The 16962-nt window shown below is 52.5% G+C and overlaps 1 protein-coding gene across 1 annotated transcript in view; it reads right to left on the bottom strand.

The window, feature by feature from the left end:
* Nucleotides 1-16962, bottom strand: part of GNB1L (G protein subunit beta 1 like) — a 69675-nt gene that overhangs the window by 26925 nt on the left and 25788 nt on the right. Inside the window, exons 3-4 of the mRNA XM_017512069.2 lie at nt 6478-6625; nt 5854-5979 (exon numbers count right to left, since the gene is read on the bottom strand). Coding sequence (XP_017367558.1) covers nt 5854-5979; nt 6478-6605 — 254 coding nt within the window. The 5' untranslated portion in view covers nt 6606-6625. The remainder of the gene's footprint in view (nt 1-5853; nt 5980-6477; nt 6626-16962) is intronic.

The following is a 16962-nucleotide window of genomic DNA, read 5'->3' as shown; positions in this document are numbered from 1 at the left end:
AAAAAAAAAAAAAAAAAAAGACAAAATGTTGAGGTCAGAAAAATAAATGATCACACAGCAGAAGGGGCTAGGGAGACGTGATGGCTCAGAGGATCCTGGAGTAGAAAGGTCACTGGTGGGCAAACAACAGAAACTGAAGCAAAGCTTGGGTTCCCGTTATTACCACGCACCCACGCTCTGCCAAGAGGGCCATGCAGTGTGAGCGTCCATGCCACAGAGAACTCAGCACCACAAAGGTCGATCTGGGCAACTCAGTCCCTATCCAAATCTCCACTAGGGTTTTGGAGAACCTGCCAAGCTGATGTCAAACTGTACCTGCCAATGGGAGTCCCTGCAGGCTGGCTCAGAGTCCTCTGACAAGTGGCCATCTGTGAGATGCCCAGGCCTAGAATCTGCCATCTCCCCAGAACCCTCACTCCGCCGGACACACAGGCATTCCGAAGGCAGGACCTGGGTGTCCGCCTGCTCACTGCTACAGTGTGTCCTGGCCGCCAGGCCCCTCTGCACGTGGGTGAGGGAACGCACACACACCTTGCATACATGCACACAACATACAGTCACATACCACATATACACACACACTTCTTACACACTTCACATTCATACACGCCACACAGGCACCTCACATGCACACAACTTACACAAACCTCACTCATGCAATATACATACAAACCTCACACACACGCACCACACGGACACCTCACACACACTACATACAAAAACCTCAACATGCACACACTACAGATACACACATACAACATAAGTACACAAATATCTCATACACACCACACACACCTCACACAGGCACAATATATGTATACAAACCTCACACACACACCAGACACTTCACACACACACAACATACATACACAAACCTCACAAACACACATAGCAGACACTATACATACAAACCTCATATACACACACACCACACAGACTTCACACACATACATCATATATACACAAGCCTCACATACATACATACTACACAGGTACCTCACACACGCCACTGAGACACCCCACCACATACACCACACAGGCAGCTCACACACACACAATATACATACACAAACTTTACACACACCTACATGTACCACACACACACAAACACGTAGCACACACAATCACTGTCACACACGCCTGCCGCCCGGGCAGCTATTTCTGCACCCTGTGCTGAGACCCAATGTGCAGTCCAACCCCTCAGGGTCTTTCTCACCTTCCCCCTTCCCGTGTTTGTAACTCTCCGCTCTAGACAGGGAGAACCCTGGCCTCCGTTCTGGAGATGTTCACTGACGTGCTCAGCTGCCTGCCTGCTCTCACCAACCTTCTGGCCTCCCAGGCTGCCGCTACCACACCACAACCCTCACCCTGTTTCTTTGACTGCTTGGCACCCCTTCCTGCCCCATCCAAGGGGCACTGAGAGGAGGAAGGCGGGTATCCACATGGAAACACAGGGCCTTCACTGCACACTGCAGTGAATTCCAGCTGAACCACAGATCCACAAGGGACAACAGCAAAGCTCCGGAGAGACACAGAGGTCTCTTGGACCTCAGATGGGGACTCCCTGCAAGACACTAAGGCACTCCCCATAAGGGGAAATCTGGGCAGACTCCAATTGACTCCATTAAAATCAGTAACCTCTGTTCACTGAAGACACCATTAGGGGCCGGGCATGGTGGCTCACGCCTGTAATCCCAGCACTTTGGGAGGCTAAGGTGGGCAGATCACCTGTGGTCAGGAGTTCGAGACCAGCCTGGCCAACATGGTGAAACCTTGTCTCTATAAAAATACAAAAAATTAGCTGGGTATGGTGGTGGGTGCCTATAATCTCAGCTACTCAGGAGGCTGAGGCAGGAGAATCGCTTGAACCCAGGAGGCAGAGGTTGCAGTAAGCCAAGATCATGGCACTCCAGCCTGAACAAGAGTGAAATTCCATCTCAAAAAACAAAACAAAACAAAAAGACACCATTAGGAGAGTGAAGAATGCAAGCCACCATGTTGGAGAAATCAGTTGCGACATAAACATACCCATCACATCTACAATACAGAAAGAATGCCCACACATCAGCAAGAAAAAGGAATTCAGTCCAGCAGAGAAAAGGGCAAGAGATCAAAGAGGCATCTAAGAGAGGGTTTATCCAAGTGGCCAACAAACACACAGAAGAGGCCCCATCACTGAGAGATCAGAAAATGCAAATTGGACCGTGCTCAGATGCGCCTGTGGCCCGCAAACAGCAGAGGGCAGGGAGCTCCTACCTAGTGGGAGGTGCAGGCTGGCACCCCACGAGCAGGAACCCGGCGTACTCAGGTAAGTCCACAGCGCACACATGCTGCAGTGCAGATATCCCACCTCTGGGTTCGGGGCTCCTGCCCGCAGACGCTGTGCACCTGGGCATTGGGAGACCCGGGCAGGACTGTTCCTAGCATCTGCGTCATGCCAGCTCCAATGGGGCACCCAGATCTCCACCAACAGGAGCATGGGCAAGTAACGTGGCCACACACCCAGTGGAATAGCACGCAGAAAAAGCGATAGCTAGGCCGGGCACCATGGCTCACGCCTGTAATCCCAGCACTTTGGGAGGCTGAGGTGGGTAGATCATGAGGTCAAGAGATCGAGACCATCCTGGCCAACATGGTGAAACCTCGTCTCTACTAAAAAATAAAAATAAAAAATGAGCTGGGCATGGTGGCACATGCCTGTAGTGCCAGCTACTCAGGAGGCTGAGGCGGAAGAATCGTTTGAACCGGGGAGGCAGAGGTTGCAGTGAGCTGAGATTGTGCCACTGTGCTCCAGCCTGGCGACAGAGCAAGATTCCGTCTCAAAAAAAAAAAAAAAAAAAAGCGACAGCTGACTGCACCTACAAGCCACACAGGGAGATAAGCTGAGTAAGAGAATCACACGGAAGCTGTTCCTTATGTCTCCACCCTTTCAAAACAAAAAGAAGACAAAATGATGCTTTAAAAAGACATACATTCAGAAATAAAGCAAAAACGAGGCATGAGGGGCTGCCTCCTGGGGCGGGGGACACCAGCTCTGGGGAGACCGGGTGGCAGCTGCTGGGGGGTTCAGAGGCTTGGGGGCTGTGCGCTCCACTTCTTGACTGGGAGGTGGTTGCTCAGGTGCTCACTCAGCCACAATACAACGCTCTGGGCACTTGTCTTCACTCTTCTGTGAGTACGCTATACTTCACAAGAAAAAAGGCTTTAAAAAAAGCCCTGCTGAGGTGGCTGTCGAGGGCACAGGTGTGTCCCTGGCATGCAGGAGGCTGAGGGTGTCCTTCCACCTCCCATTGACATGAAAGCCACCACTCCCTTCAAGGGCCACTTGGAGAGACTTGGCTTCCAAACACAGCTGAGCGCAGACCGGGCGGCGGCCCACAGGCTGCAGTACAGTGCAAACGCACCTGGTACTCCACACCTGCGTCTCCGTCCACAGACCCCCGACCTGTGGCTGGCTCTGCCTGGGAACTGGCCACGGCAGCACCATCCCAGCAGGAAGGGGAGGCGCCCTCGAACCCTAGCTCCCAGACTGCCCACCAGGCCCGGCACAGCTCCTGTCTGCAGGGCAGCCTAGTACCACAAGGCCCCTATGCAAGGGACCACCAAGGGCTACACGGTGGCTGAAAGCTCAGAAGGACACTCACAAACAGCAGCTCCTGGTGTACGTGGCTTGGTGGGTTCTGGAAATGAAGTCTACTCTGACAATCAAAGACCAAACCCACACTGAGTCCCCTGCACCAGCGGTGAGGCATCTGGGCCTGCTTGGCCAGGACGCAGGCTGACCACGCAGGGTTCCGCAAGCACATGGGCCCAGGGCCTCTGCTTTCCAGAACAACCCTGGTGCCTCTGTCACCTGCAGCCGTCTCCCAGGTGGTAGGCACCACATGAGTCTGGCAGAGACGTGTTTTGCAGACTGGTGGGGGCCAGACAGGCCTCATTCTCCAGGGACTGGACTCCACAGTGCCACGTCCCAGGCACCAAGTCCTTCTGAAGTTCTGGGCTGTGACGGCGGTGTCACGGAGTTCTCCGAATATGAAGCACAGCAAATCTCAGGACAGCAGCAGGCCCACACTCAGGATTCCTGGGCTGATGACAGCGATCCCCACACAGGGGCAGATGTCACTGTGATCAAGGACAATAGCCTGCTCCAGCAGCCAGGCGGCCCAAAGGAGGACATGTTGCTAACCCCCTGCAGGCCTTCCCTGACCTGCCATGCCCTGTCCCTCCTACTCCCCATGGGAAGCAGGGAAGCCCCTCACGAGCCTGCCCCTGCCTGCTGCTTGCTGACCCACCTCTGGCGTGGTGTCCCAGCCCCATCACCTCCACGACGTCGTAGGAGTGGAGTCAGAAACTGTCCTGGGCTAACCCCCGGGGGCTGCCCCTGCCTGCTCTGCTGCCAGCTGCCCAGCACCCAGCCCCACTGTCCCTCACCACACTCATAGCCCTCCATGGCCTTGGCACATGGGGTCCTCCCCACTAGGAGTGCCAGGCCCTCTTGTTCCCCTGCCACCTCCTGCTCACCCAGCAGCTACACCAGCATGTGGAGTGGGGCCCTGTGAGCTGGGTGACCTTAGGATGAGGCTCTGCTACCCATGTAGGAGGATGGTGCCATGGTCATGGCATGCCAAGCTGCAGAGGGGCTATGGTGACACTGAAACCTGGGCCCACGGGATGGAGGCACAGGCTCCTCTGAGGAGGCGCCTGGACTCAGTGGGGACCCCTGGCCAGGGCAAGCTCTGCTGAAGGCACAGGCTGACACTGCAATGGGGACACAGCCATCCCTATCACTAGGGTCTTCCCAGCAGGCACCCGACCAGATAGCACCACAGTCACTAAGGGCAGGGTCACACTGTCTCGGGATGGGCTAAGGGCTCGTGAACCGTGGGAGCACCCAGAAACCTGCCCTTACAGTAAGCAGAGGCTAGAACAGTGGGTCTGAGTACCGACGGGGACAGGCTACCTCTGTGGTCCTTTCCTGCTGTGGCACAGTCTGGACAAGTGATGCCCAAGTGACGTGTAGGGGACAGAACACACACGTGAGCTCAGGGCCCTGGGGTTGGAGGCTGCACAGACAGAAACCACAGGAGACACTGCAGGGTGGATCGGGTGGGGAGATGGCCCTCACTACCACACCCACTTCAGAAATGCGGAAGCACGCCGCTGTGGGACGGCACTACACGCCCAAGCCCCACGCCCTACCCCTGGCCACTCAGCCACCATCTTGCCAGCCACAAAGCCACATGTGGTACAACATCAGAGGCCGGGTCCCCTTGGGAAGAGTCAGGTGCATTGTCACAACCTAGTGAAGGGACACATGGCCAGGGCTCAGCTGCCAGAACTCCCAGCTCCCAGGGCCTCTACCGGCACCAGGTGTGACCTGCCATGCTCAAGGCACATGGCTCAGGCAACATGGGCAGCAGATGGGAGGCCCTCCTTGGGACTGCTGCCTGCATCTCCGAGCCTACTTATCCCATTCCCCTCCCCTCAGCAAATGCCCTCACCCCTGCCCAGTCTCCCAAGCCATGACCCAGTGCCCTCGTGAAGGCCCTCCCACCAACTTGTGCCTGGGCTCACCTGAGATGTCACCAGCCCCTGGAGCTCTAGCCTCCTCAGCCGGCACCTCCTGGCTCCAGCTCGGAGCATGAAGGGCCCAGTGGCGATGATGGCGACGCAGAGGCCGACCTGCCTGCCTCCCCGCGACGAGGGGCTGGTTCTGCACATCCTGCCCTTGCTGCTGGCCCCTTCTGGTCCCCCCACCCCATTCTGCCACTCGGTGGGGAGGCATGAGGGCCTCCGTCAGAGTTCCTGGCTCCCTCAAAGGCCACACCTGGCTCCCATACCTCGGAGACCCACCTGAGGAGCTGGTGCTCCTGGGGCAGTGTCTGCAGCCAGGTCACACACTGGCCCCCGTGGCCATCCAGGGTGGCGAGTGCTCTCCGCATCCGCAGGCTCCAGATGTGCACCAGGCCACTCTGAGACCTGTTTCAGACAAGCCAAGCAGGGCGTTAGGGGACAGGAGGGCGTGCTGAACGCTCTGGGGCCAGCCTGGAGGCCACATTGCAGGATGTGGGCATCTAGGCTGGGAGAGCTGAAAAGCCTCCAACTAAGCTCTAAATATGAACTAAGGGCCAATCTGGCAAAGCACTCCTCTCCCAGAGACGGCAGTGGGGGACCCTCAGGAGCGTCTGAGGGTAACTCAGGCAGATCTGCTTCTCTGGAAGTGGGGGGAGCCATGCCACAGTAATGCACGCTGGGTGGTCTCACCTGCTCCTGCATCTGTAACAAAGAGTGTGCGTATCCCTGCCTCCCCTAAGGGATAGTATGTCTGTCTTGTGGGTGCTGAAAGTTCAGCGGGCCTGGGTGATGGGCAGTCCATGCCCCTTGGCCAGCACCCTCAAATGAGTGCTGGCTCCTTGCTAGCCCACAACCTCCTGACTTGTCCCTGGGCAGCCTGGGGCTGGGGCTGCAGCTACTCACCCTGAGAAGAGGAGCGGGTGCCCCTGAGCCTGGCCTCCTTCACAGAAGTGCAGCGCGTGCACCGGCGACTGGGTGCCTCGGAGGACAAACTGGGGGTCTGGTGGTGGCAGAGGGCAGGGGGCCGCCATGCTGGGCAGGATGCCGTCACCTAGGCACCAAGGGAGGCGTGTGAGTGACTGCATCCCAACTCCATCCTCTAGGAAGGCTGCTCAGGCACAGGGGTGCTTCAGACACTGACCCTGCTCAGTGTCCCTGGCCTCTGCCCCTCCACGGAGAGGCGCCCCTGCTCCCCAGACATTGACGAACAGGGGTTACCAGTTCCTTGCACAGCAGTGAGCCCAGCAGAGAGCACAGAGCTCACCCTTTCCTCAATGCTGGGGAATCTGGGAGTCCCACGGATGCCAGCCCTCCCCGCACCATGCCTGTTGGCCTCTGCACCTCCCTGGTGCACCCAATTGGGCCCCACCTAAGCCAGCCCTGGGTGGGCACAGCAGCCTCCAACATTCCCTTGGCCACCCTGGCCTCCAAGGCTTCCTGTCCACCACTGGCTGTGCCCTCCAGCTCCCCAGGTCCCAGTGGCCACACTGGCGCTTTCCCACTCTGGCCATCTGCATGCCGGGACTGCCAGTCCTGCCACTGGGCTTGGCTGAGTCCCGCCCTCTGTCCGGGCCTCACTCCAGTGTCTCTCTTGGGAGCCACCCTCCCTCCCCATGGGCAAATCCAGTCTCCCTTCTTCTCTCTTCCCTGCTGCCACCTGTGCCCAGGCCAGCTCAGGGATTGAGGAAAAGGAATCATGTGGGGTCCCAGGGGGGCTGCTAGGAAGAGCCTTCCCCTCACATCTGCTGGATCCTGCGCCTGCCCCGCCACAATTTCTACCTGCTATCACCACCCTGTGAGGCAGCAGCAGCACCCCTTTTACTCTTGGGGAAACTGAGGCAGAGAATAGTCGCTGAGCTGTGCCAGGCCTCTGGTGCTGAGGCCTGAAGTGCTCTAGGACCTCGTGGCACCACTGAAGGGCAGAGTGGCCAGGGCAGAGTCCCCATGCGGCTCCTTGGGAGAGCTGTGGTCACTGATGAACCCTGCTCCCCAGACCACTGGGCCTGTTGGGGGGGTCTGCCAGGCCACCACTCACCCAGAGAGGCTTCCGGATCCCTGCTGAGCCCACCCAACCACTCAGACCTGCAGGGTCTCTCACCCCCACCTCAGCCCCACAGCTGGCTGCTCTGTGGGGTGGCCCTGGAGCCAGAAGCAACCAGCTGCAGGTCTGTCTGCCTGCATGCCCTGAGCTGGGCTGAGGGTGCTGAGGGCAAGGCCAGGAGCAGACCGCTGGGTGGCTGGGGCAGCCTGTCACAAGAGGCCTCTTCCACTGGGCTCTGGGACAGTGGGACAGGCCCCAGCCAAGCTGCCTGCAGCCTGCACACAGGGGATGGCTCGTGGCGGCCACAGCCAGCAGAGGAACTGGGGGCAGTAATGCAGGGGAGGCGGGAAGGACTCTTCCAGAAGGGGCTGGGTAGGAGGCGGACGGGGATGCAGGTGCAGAGGCAGGAGTGCTGTGGCCATCTGGAGGCAGCTGTCCCAGGTGCCCCTGCAGCCGCAAGCCCTGTCCCTCACCTCCGTACACACTGGCCTGCTCCTTACTCTCTTTGGGAGAGGCAGCGGCAGCCCAACTGGGACAAAGGTTCAAAACACCTGAGAAATGCCCCTGCCAAGGCGTCCTGCAGAGTGGGAGGGTAGACAGCAGCCAGGGCCTGCACGGGCTGCACTGGGGAGGGAAAGAGGCCTCGGAGGGGCTGGGCAGGGACTCCAGGCGCAGGTACACTCTGCCTGGCGAGAGACCTCAGGCGGCCATGACCTCCCGATCCTGCCCCTCTCAGGGGGTTCCGAAGGCAATGCAGAGTACCCTGGGATGTGCTTTACTAACTGCCAAGTCCCATTTTTCCTTTTCTTTTTTGAGGGGAATGAGGCGGGTTTCAGCCTCTCTCACCTGTGACCAAAAGCCAACTGATCGTGCCCAAGCTTGAGGGTAGCTTCCAGGGCAGGCGGAAAGACCTGACGCCACACTGCTCCCAAGACCCACGGCCCCTGCTCCAGCCTGTGACGGGAAAGCCTCCTGAAGATGCGGCCGGACAGGGGCTGGAACAGCTGCCCTCAGTGGGCTGGCCTGGAGGACAGTTCTCAGAAGCCGCCGCCTACCTGTGCTATGCCTGCCAGGTAAGAAAGGCAGGCTAGCTGCGGGGACAGGGAGGCAGGGCCCCAGTTCCAAGGGCAGCCAAAGAATGCAGACCCAGCAAAAGCAACTCCACCTAGCAGGAAAGCACCGAGTCCAGAATGAAGGGTCCCCCTGTGACTCCAGTCCAGGCAGCAGAGCCTGACAGGGCACCGCTACACAGGCTCCCTGTGCGGTCCAGGCATGGCACACACTGGATACACACTATGCACACACATACACACAGGCACACACATGAACATGGTACACACATACACACATGCAAAACCCATGCATGCGACACACATGCACACACACATGCTCACACACTCATGCACACACACATGCTCACACTCATGCACACACACATGCTCACACTCACGCACACACACATGCTCACACACTCATGCACACACACATACTCACACTCATGCACACACACATGCACACACATGCTCACTCATGTGCACACACACACATGCACACGCTCACACCTATATACTCATACACACGCAGACTCACACTCAGGCACAGGCACTCATACATGTGTACACACACGCTCACACACTCATGTGCACACACATGCACACACATGCTCACATAGGCACATGCTCACACCTATATACTCATACACACACAGGCTCACACTCAGGCACAGGCGCTCATACATGTGTACATACACGCTCACACACTCATATGCACACACACACACGCTCACACTTGAACACACACACGCACACATTCATGTACACACACGCTCACACACATATGCGCACACACGTGCACACACACACGCTCACACAGGCACACACAGCCACACGCTCACACCTATATACTCATACACATGCAGACTCACACTCAGGCACAGGCACTCATGCATGTGTACATACACGCTCACACACATATGCACACAGACATGCACACACATATGCACATACACACATGCTCACACATAGGCACACACACAGGCACACGCTCACACGTATATACTCATACACACACAGACTCACACTCAGGCACAGGCAGTCATACATGTGTACACACACGCTCACACACTCATATGCACACACACATGCTCACACATTCATGCACACACACATGCACACACACACATGCTCACACACAGGCACACACACAGGCACATGCTCACACCTATATACTCATACACATGCAGACTCACACTCAGGCACAGGCACTCATGCATGTGTACACACATGCATACACAGCACAGAGAATAGCACACACAGACAGCACAGAGGCTTCAGGCGGTGCCAGCTGAAGCCCGGCCCCCACTTGCCACCTGCCTAGGGCCTGGCGGGAGTTTCCAGAACCTCACCGGCAGAAGGCTCATTCTCAGATGATGAAATCAATTCTCTTCCATTGTTTCCCCAGAACTTCAGGGAACAAACCCGTCACGTTGTTCCAACAACCAAAACACACAGGCCAAAATGATGCATCGGCAATTAAGGGCTCCATCATTTCAAGCAATTAAAATAAACGCTTTATTTGAAAACTAATTAATTCTAGCTACATATTTTTCCCATGACAATATCCTAGGATTGCTTGATTTATGACATCTAATTATTCTTTATTAATCTAATTGAGAATCATCATGTTCTCCTATCTCGCCTGGCCCCAGGCTGTGGAGTGGAGGCTGCCCTTGCGCAAGGCCCGTGTGCACCCAGCCGTCCTCGAAGTGGGCCCGGCCCAGCCCCAGCCCTGTCCTCCCGGAGGCAAAGGAACAGGAAGCTTAATCCACAGAGCACAACTTTGCCTTCTGCCTGCTCTTCCAGATGTCAAAGTGAGCCACATTCTTTGAAAAATGAAAGACAGTCGGACACAATTTGTGTAACTCTAATAGCCTTTCCAGAGAGGCCAGAAACACCCCTGAAAGCCCCAGGGCACAAATGGTACAGCATCTGCCCGTTGGCGCCCCTGCTGAGGTAGCTCGGCAGGCCCCAGGGCTCTCCCCACCGAGGGGGTCCAGAGCGCTCCTCTGGGCGTGGGGACCAGTGGGCAGATGCAGCTGGCACAGAGGTCCATGGACACCCCACTTAAGGAAGGCAGGGGCAGACCTGCAAATGTCCCACTGGCGCAAACCCGCCCACACCTGCAGGGACTGTCCCGACAGATGAAGCAGGGCTCGGGCAGTGGCTGGAGCCCAAAGACCACAGGTCCCTACCCAAGACATTCTCGGGCTCCTGGGGGTTCACGCCAGAAGACCTCAGCTCAGCCTGAATCCCTGGCCTGCCCTCAGGCTGCAGAGCCCTGTGCTCAGTCCCCTAGCCCTTTTGTGGAAATCAACAGAGTACCAAGAAGTGAGCCAATGTGGGGAGCCACCACCCAGAGAGAGGCCACTGGCACCACCCCTGCCTGCCCCGGCCCACCAGGTCCCACCTGTCCCATTGGGCACATGACAGCACAAGGACAGGCCACACAGACTGCTGGAAGTGCCTCAAACAGTACCCTCCGCCCCGCTGCATATGTTACACAAGGCCACATAACTAGCTTCAGAATCCCCTGAGGAAGCTCTAGCCCATAACCAGCAAGACTGAAGATGAGGTCAGCACCCCTTTACAGCAGGATGGACACCCTGGGTGGCCCTCTCCCAAAAAACAACTAAAGAAGTTGATAGAAATTTTTTAAAAGGCTGGGCATGGTGGCTCATGTCTATAATCCAGCACATTGGGAGGCCAAGGTGGGAGGATTGCTTGAGCCCAGGAGGTCAAGATCAGCCTGGGCAACATAGGGAGATCTTATCTCTACAAAAAAAAATAAAAATAAATTAGCCAGGTGTGGTGGTGCACACCTGCAGTCCCAGCTACTCGGGAGGCTGGGGCGGGAAGATGGCTTGGCTTGAGCCCAGGAAGTCAAGGCTGCAATGAGTCACAATTGCACCACTGCACTCCAGCCTGGGGGACAGGGCAAGACTGCATCTCAAATAAATAAAATTAAATAAATAAAATAATTATCTTAAAAAAATTTTTTTAAAAACACAGCCAGGCACAGTGGCTCAGGCCTGTAATCCCAGCACTTTGGGAGGCCAAGGCACAAGGATTGCTTGAGGCCAGAAGTTCAAGACCAGCCAGGGCAACATAGTCAGACCCCATCTCTACAAAAAATAAAAATAAATTAGCCAGGCATGGTAGTAGGCGCCTGTAAGTCCACCTACTCAGGAGGCTGAGGTGGGAGAATCACTTGAGCCCAAGAGTTCCAGGCTACATGGTTGGGCGCGGTGGCTCACGCCTGTAATCCCAGCACTTTGGGAGGCCAAGGCGGGTGGATCACGAGGTCAAGAGATCGAGACCATCCTGGTCAACATGGTGAAACCCCGTCTCTACTAAAAATACAAAAATTCGGCTGGGCTTGGTGGTGTGTGCCTGTAATCCCAGCTACTCAGGAGGCTGGGGCAGGAGAATTGCCTGAACCCAGGAGGCGGAGGTTGCGGTGAGCCGAGATCGCGCCATTGCACTCCAGCCTGGATAACAAGAGCGAAACTCCGTCTCAAAAAAAAAAAAAAAAAGAGTTCCAGGCTACAGTGAGGAACTGTGGCATGATCACATGACAGCACTCCAGCCTGGGCAATAGAGTAAGACCCTGTCTCTGTAAAAAATAAAAATAACGAAATCTTAAATGCACCACTAAATTGACCAAAAAATAAATAAATAAAGTCTGAACTGCCAGAGGCCAAACACTAAGTAAAAGCGAAACCTCAGGAGGCCTACAAAGCCTGCCTTGAGGGCATCTGCTGCACTAGTGACCTGGATTTCCAGTTCTGATGGTCTCTGGGGCGACAAAAGACAAAGCTTAGGGCCCTCCTATGGTGGCTAATCTCCTAGGAGAACCCCAGTAGCTAGATGCTCAGTGTTAGGCTGAGCCAGCACTAAACCTGCACCCATGGGTACCAGAAAACCACCAGTCCTCAGGATTCAGCCCTAACTCACACCACCTTGGGAGATCCCCCACACTTCAGTCTGTCTTCTCAGGAGGAATCCACCTTCAACCCAGACCTTAAGGAATTCACTTTATAAAAAATCCTAAGGACTGCAGGGTTGTAGTCAAACATCACAAAAAGCAACAAGGAAGCATGGCACCGTGAGTTAGGGTCATCAGAGGCAACAGAAAACAGAACTAGACCCACAGAGCAGAGCACCCAGGTATATAAGGCAAGGATGCTTAATGCTCTTAAAAAAACAAAAAGAAGGAACTGCAGCTACAAGTAGAGAGCAAGGAAGATGAAACATCATCACACAGATCTGAAAAAGGATCCAACCTGGTGAGAGGTGGTTGGGAAACAGGGGATGTGTGTTGTGCCAAGGTCTTACTCTCCAGACTGTTTACTGATCACAAAAGGAAAACATATGTCTTCAATGGAGACATCTGGCTGTCACTACTTTCACCACTGAGAAAAGCTGGCACTGCCAATAATGAACAAACTGGCATTGGTTATCTCCTGATGTGATGCCATAGATATGGCACCATCCTCATGCACTCATGCCAACAATGCTCAACCTGAATCCAGCCATAAGGAAACGATCAGACACATCCAGGTTATGGGACCCTGGACAAGACAACTAGCTTGGACTTGCCAAAAAGGTCAACATCAAGAGGAACAACCAGAGGAAAAGGCCAGGTAACTTCCACATTAAGAGACCAAAGGGGCACGATGAGCAAACACAACACGTGAACCTTAGATCCTAGCTCTCAGATCCCAGATCAAAAACAGGGGGCTATCAGGGACATCTGGGGGACCTTTGGGGGTAATCTGAATATGGACTGCAGATAATGGGGAGTTATTAATTTTCTTGAGAAGGATAACAGTATTTTATGTAGAATAATGTCTTTATTCCTAAGAGACACATCCTAAAGTATTTAGGGGTGAAATGCTATAATGTCTACAATCTGTTTTCAAATGTTTCCAAAAAATTTTCTCTCTTAATGTCTACCTATATAATATGAATATACAGGCAGAGAAGTAGCACAAATGTGGCAAAACACTAACCACTGGTGAGCATAGGGGAAGGTGCGCAGATATTTACTTTACTACACTTGCAGCTTTTTGTAGATTTAAAACCATAAAAGCATGCTAGAGGGGTGGAGAAAGACAAGTCCACACTGGACTTGTATCCAGAATATCTAAAGAACTCAGAGGTCAACAGAACACAAAAGCAAACACCAAAAGAAAAATAAGCAAGAGACTTGAACAGATATTTCACAAGCAACGTAAATGTCCAATAAATATACGCAAAGATGTTTAACCTAATTAATAATCTTGGGAATGCCTGTCAAAACTACAATGTGATATAATTACATTCTCAGGAGATCAGCAAAAACTTAAACAGTCTGTCAAATGTTGACGAAGACACAGGACAACTGGAACCCTCTACCATGTTAGAGGGAGCACACACTGAAATGACCACTGTGGAAAACAATCTGGTCCCATCTTGCACACCGTATGACTCAGCAACCCTACTCCTAGATAAACACCCTGAAGAAATTCTCACAAGTCTGACAAAGAGACTCACACAAGAATGTTCCTAGTAGTATTGTTCATAATAACAAAAACCAAAAACAACTCAAACGGCTAGCAACTGCAGAAAGGAACACATGGGGTAAATTCACAATAGAATACTCCACAGAACTGAAAATGAATCAACTCCAGTCTTATACGAATGAAGCTCAAAGTCATAATTCTCATCAAGAGACATGAAGGGGCCAGGCGCGGTGGCTCACACCTATAATCCCAGCACTTTGGGAGGCCGAGGTGGGTGGATCACGAGGTCAAGAGATCAAGACCATCCTGGTCAACACGGTGAAACCCCGTCTCTACTAAAAATACAAAAATTAGCTGGGTGGCCAGGCGCGGTGGCTCACACCTATAATCCCAGCACTTTGGGAGGCCGAGGTGGGTGGATCACGAGGTCAAGAGATCAAGACCATCCTGGTCAACACGGTGAAACCCCGTCTCTACTAAAAATACAAAAATTAGCTGGGCATGGTGGCACGTGCCTGTAGTCCCAGCTGCTTGGGAGGCTGAGGCAGGAGAATTGCTTGAACCCAGGAGGCAGAGGTTGCAGTGAGCCGAGATCGCGCCATTGCACTCCAGCCTGGGTAACAAGAGTGAAACTCCGTCTCAAAAAAAAAAAAAAAAAGAGACATGAAGGGAGTAAAAAATGAAGCTATAGACAGAAATAAAATGCTCACAGCACATATCTGCTAAAGGATTCATTCTCTGAATTTACTCCTTGACTCAAAAAGTCACTCAATAAGAAAAAGATTCATTCTCAGAATTTACTCCTTGACTCAGAGTATGTCACTCAATAAGAAAAAGAGTGTAACACAAAGTAATTCCGAAAGGCTACAATTAGAGATAGGCAAAAAGGTATACGGGGCAAACAGATACAATAAGAAAGCAGGGGTTGAAGTACTAATAGTAAAGTTGAATTCTAGCCAAAAAGCATTAGACTTGACAAAGACAGATAGTTTTGAATTCTTCAATGCAATTTACAAAATGTAACAGTTTATGGCAAGGTGTGGTGGGCTCACACCAGTAGTCCCAACTCCCAACACTTTGGGAGGCTGAGGTGGGAGGATTACTTGAGGCCAAGAGTTCGAGACCAGCCTGAGCAACACAGTCCCCCTCCATCTCTCAAAAAAAAAGAAAAAAAAAACTAGCTGAGCACAGAAGTGTAGGCCCAGCTACTTGGGATGCTGAGAAAGGGGAATTGCTTGAGCCCAGGAGTTCAAGAGTTCAAGGCTGCAGTGAGCCATGATCATGACACTGCATTACAACCTGAGTGAAAGAAAAAAATGTATATATATATATATATATAGATATACACACACACACACATACACACATACACACTAGTTTTTAATAACTATGTACTATATAACAAAGCAAAAACTACAGGAGATGCAGAGTCACAGAAAGAAACCTACTAATGATTGGAGAATGATGTGACATACTATCCTTTTTTTTTTTTTTTTTTTTTGAGACAGAGTCTTGCTCTGTTGCCCAGGCTGGAGTGCAGTGACATGGTCTTGGTTCACTGCAACCTCTGCCTCCCTGGTTCAAGCAATTCTTATGCCTCAGCCTCCCAAGTAGCTGGAACTACAGGCATGCACTATATCGCCTGGTTGTTTGTTTGTTTGTTTGTTTGTTTTGAGGCAGAGTCTTGCTCCATCGCTAGGCACCAGGCTACAGTGCAGTGGTGTGATCTCGGCTCACTGCAACCTCTGCCTCCCAGGTTCAAGCAATTCTCCTGCCTCAGCCTCCCAAGTAGCTGGGACTACAGGCGTGCACCACCACGTCCAGCTAATTTTTGTATTTTAGTAGAGACGATGTTTCACCATGTTGACCAGCATGGTCTCGATCTCTCGACCTTGTGATCCGCCCGTCTCAGCCTCCCAAAGTGCTGGGATTACAGGCGTGAGCCACTGCGCCTGGCCTAATTTTTGTATCTTTAGTAGAGATGGGTTTCACCACATTGGCTAGGCTGGTCTCAAACTCCTGACCTCAGGTGATCCACCCACCCTAGCCTCCCAAAGTGCTGGGATTACAGGCATCAGCCACCATGCCTGACCGTGACATACTATTCTTAGTACAAGTCAGATCATGTGGACAATAAGTAAGCAGATAGAAGATACAAACAATACACCTAACAAGGCAGACACTACAGATCTATAATGGAACTTTACACTCTCATAACAGAGCTACATCTTCTTCTCAAGGCTACATGGGACATGTGTAACACTTGACTGTGTATTGGGTCACAAAGAAATATCAGTAAGTTTCATAAAGAAGAAATATTTGTAAATAAAATTCTATGACCACAGTGGAATTAAACTAGAAATTAATAAAGTTTAAAAAAAAGATCAAATAGAAATTTTAAAACAATTTTTAGGTGAAATGGGATCACTGAAACCACAAAAATATTTTAGAAATGAAAAATACTACATAGCAGAGTTTATGAGATACCTTTAAAGCTCTGATGAGAAGAACAGACCAATACCAGTTATGATTATCATACAAAAATAGCAAGTGAAATATTAGTAAACAGAATCCAATATCACATTAATATACAATGACCAAGTGGAATTTATCCTAGAAATGCAAGGTTGGTTCCAATAGGGAATTTATTAATGCCATATACCATATTAATAAAGAGAAAAAGCATGTAATTATCTCCACAGATGCTGAAAAAGCCTTTGACAATATTCAATGCCTATTTTTTATTAAAATACATAAACAAACAGAAATTGATGCATTTCTTAGA

The sequence above is a fragment of the Cebus imitator genome, unplaced genomic scaffold (assembly GCF_001604975.1).
Source record: "Cebus imitator isolate Cc_AM_T3 unplaced genomic scaffold, Cebus_imitator-1.0 Scaffold461, whole genome shotgun sequence".
NCBI lineage: Eukaryota > Metazoa > Chordata > Mammalia > Primates > Cebidae > Cebus > Cebus imitator.
This window is presented reverse-complemented; position numbering and strand designations above follow the sequence as displayed.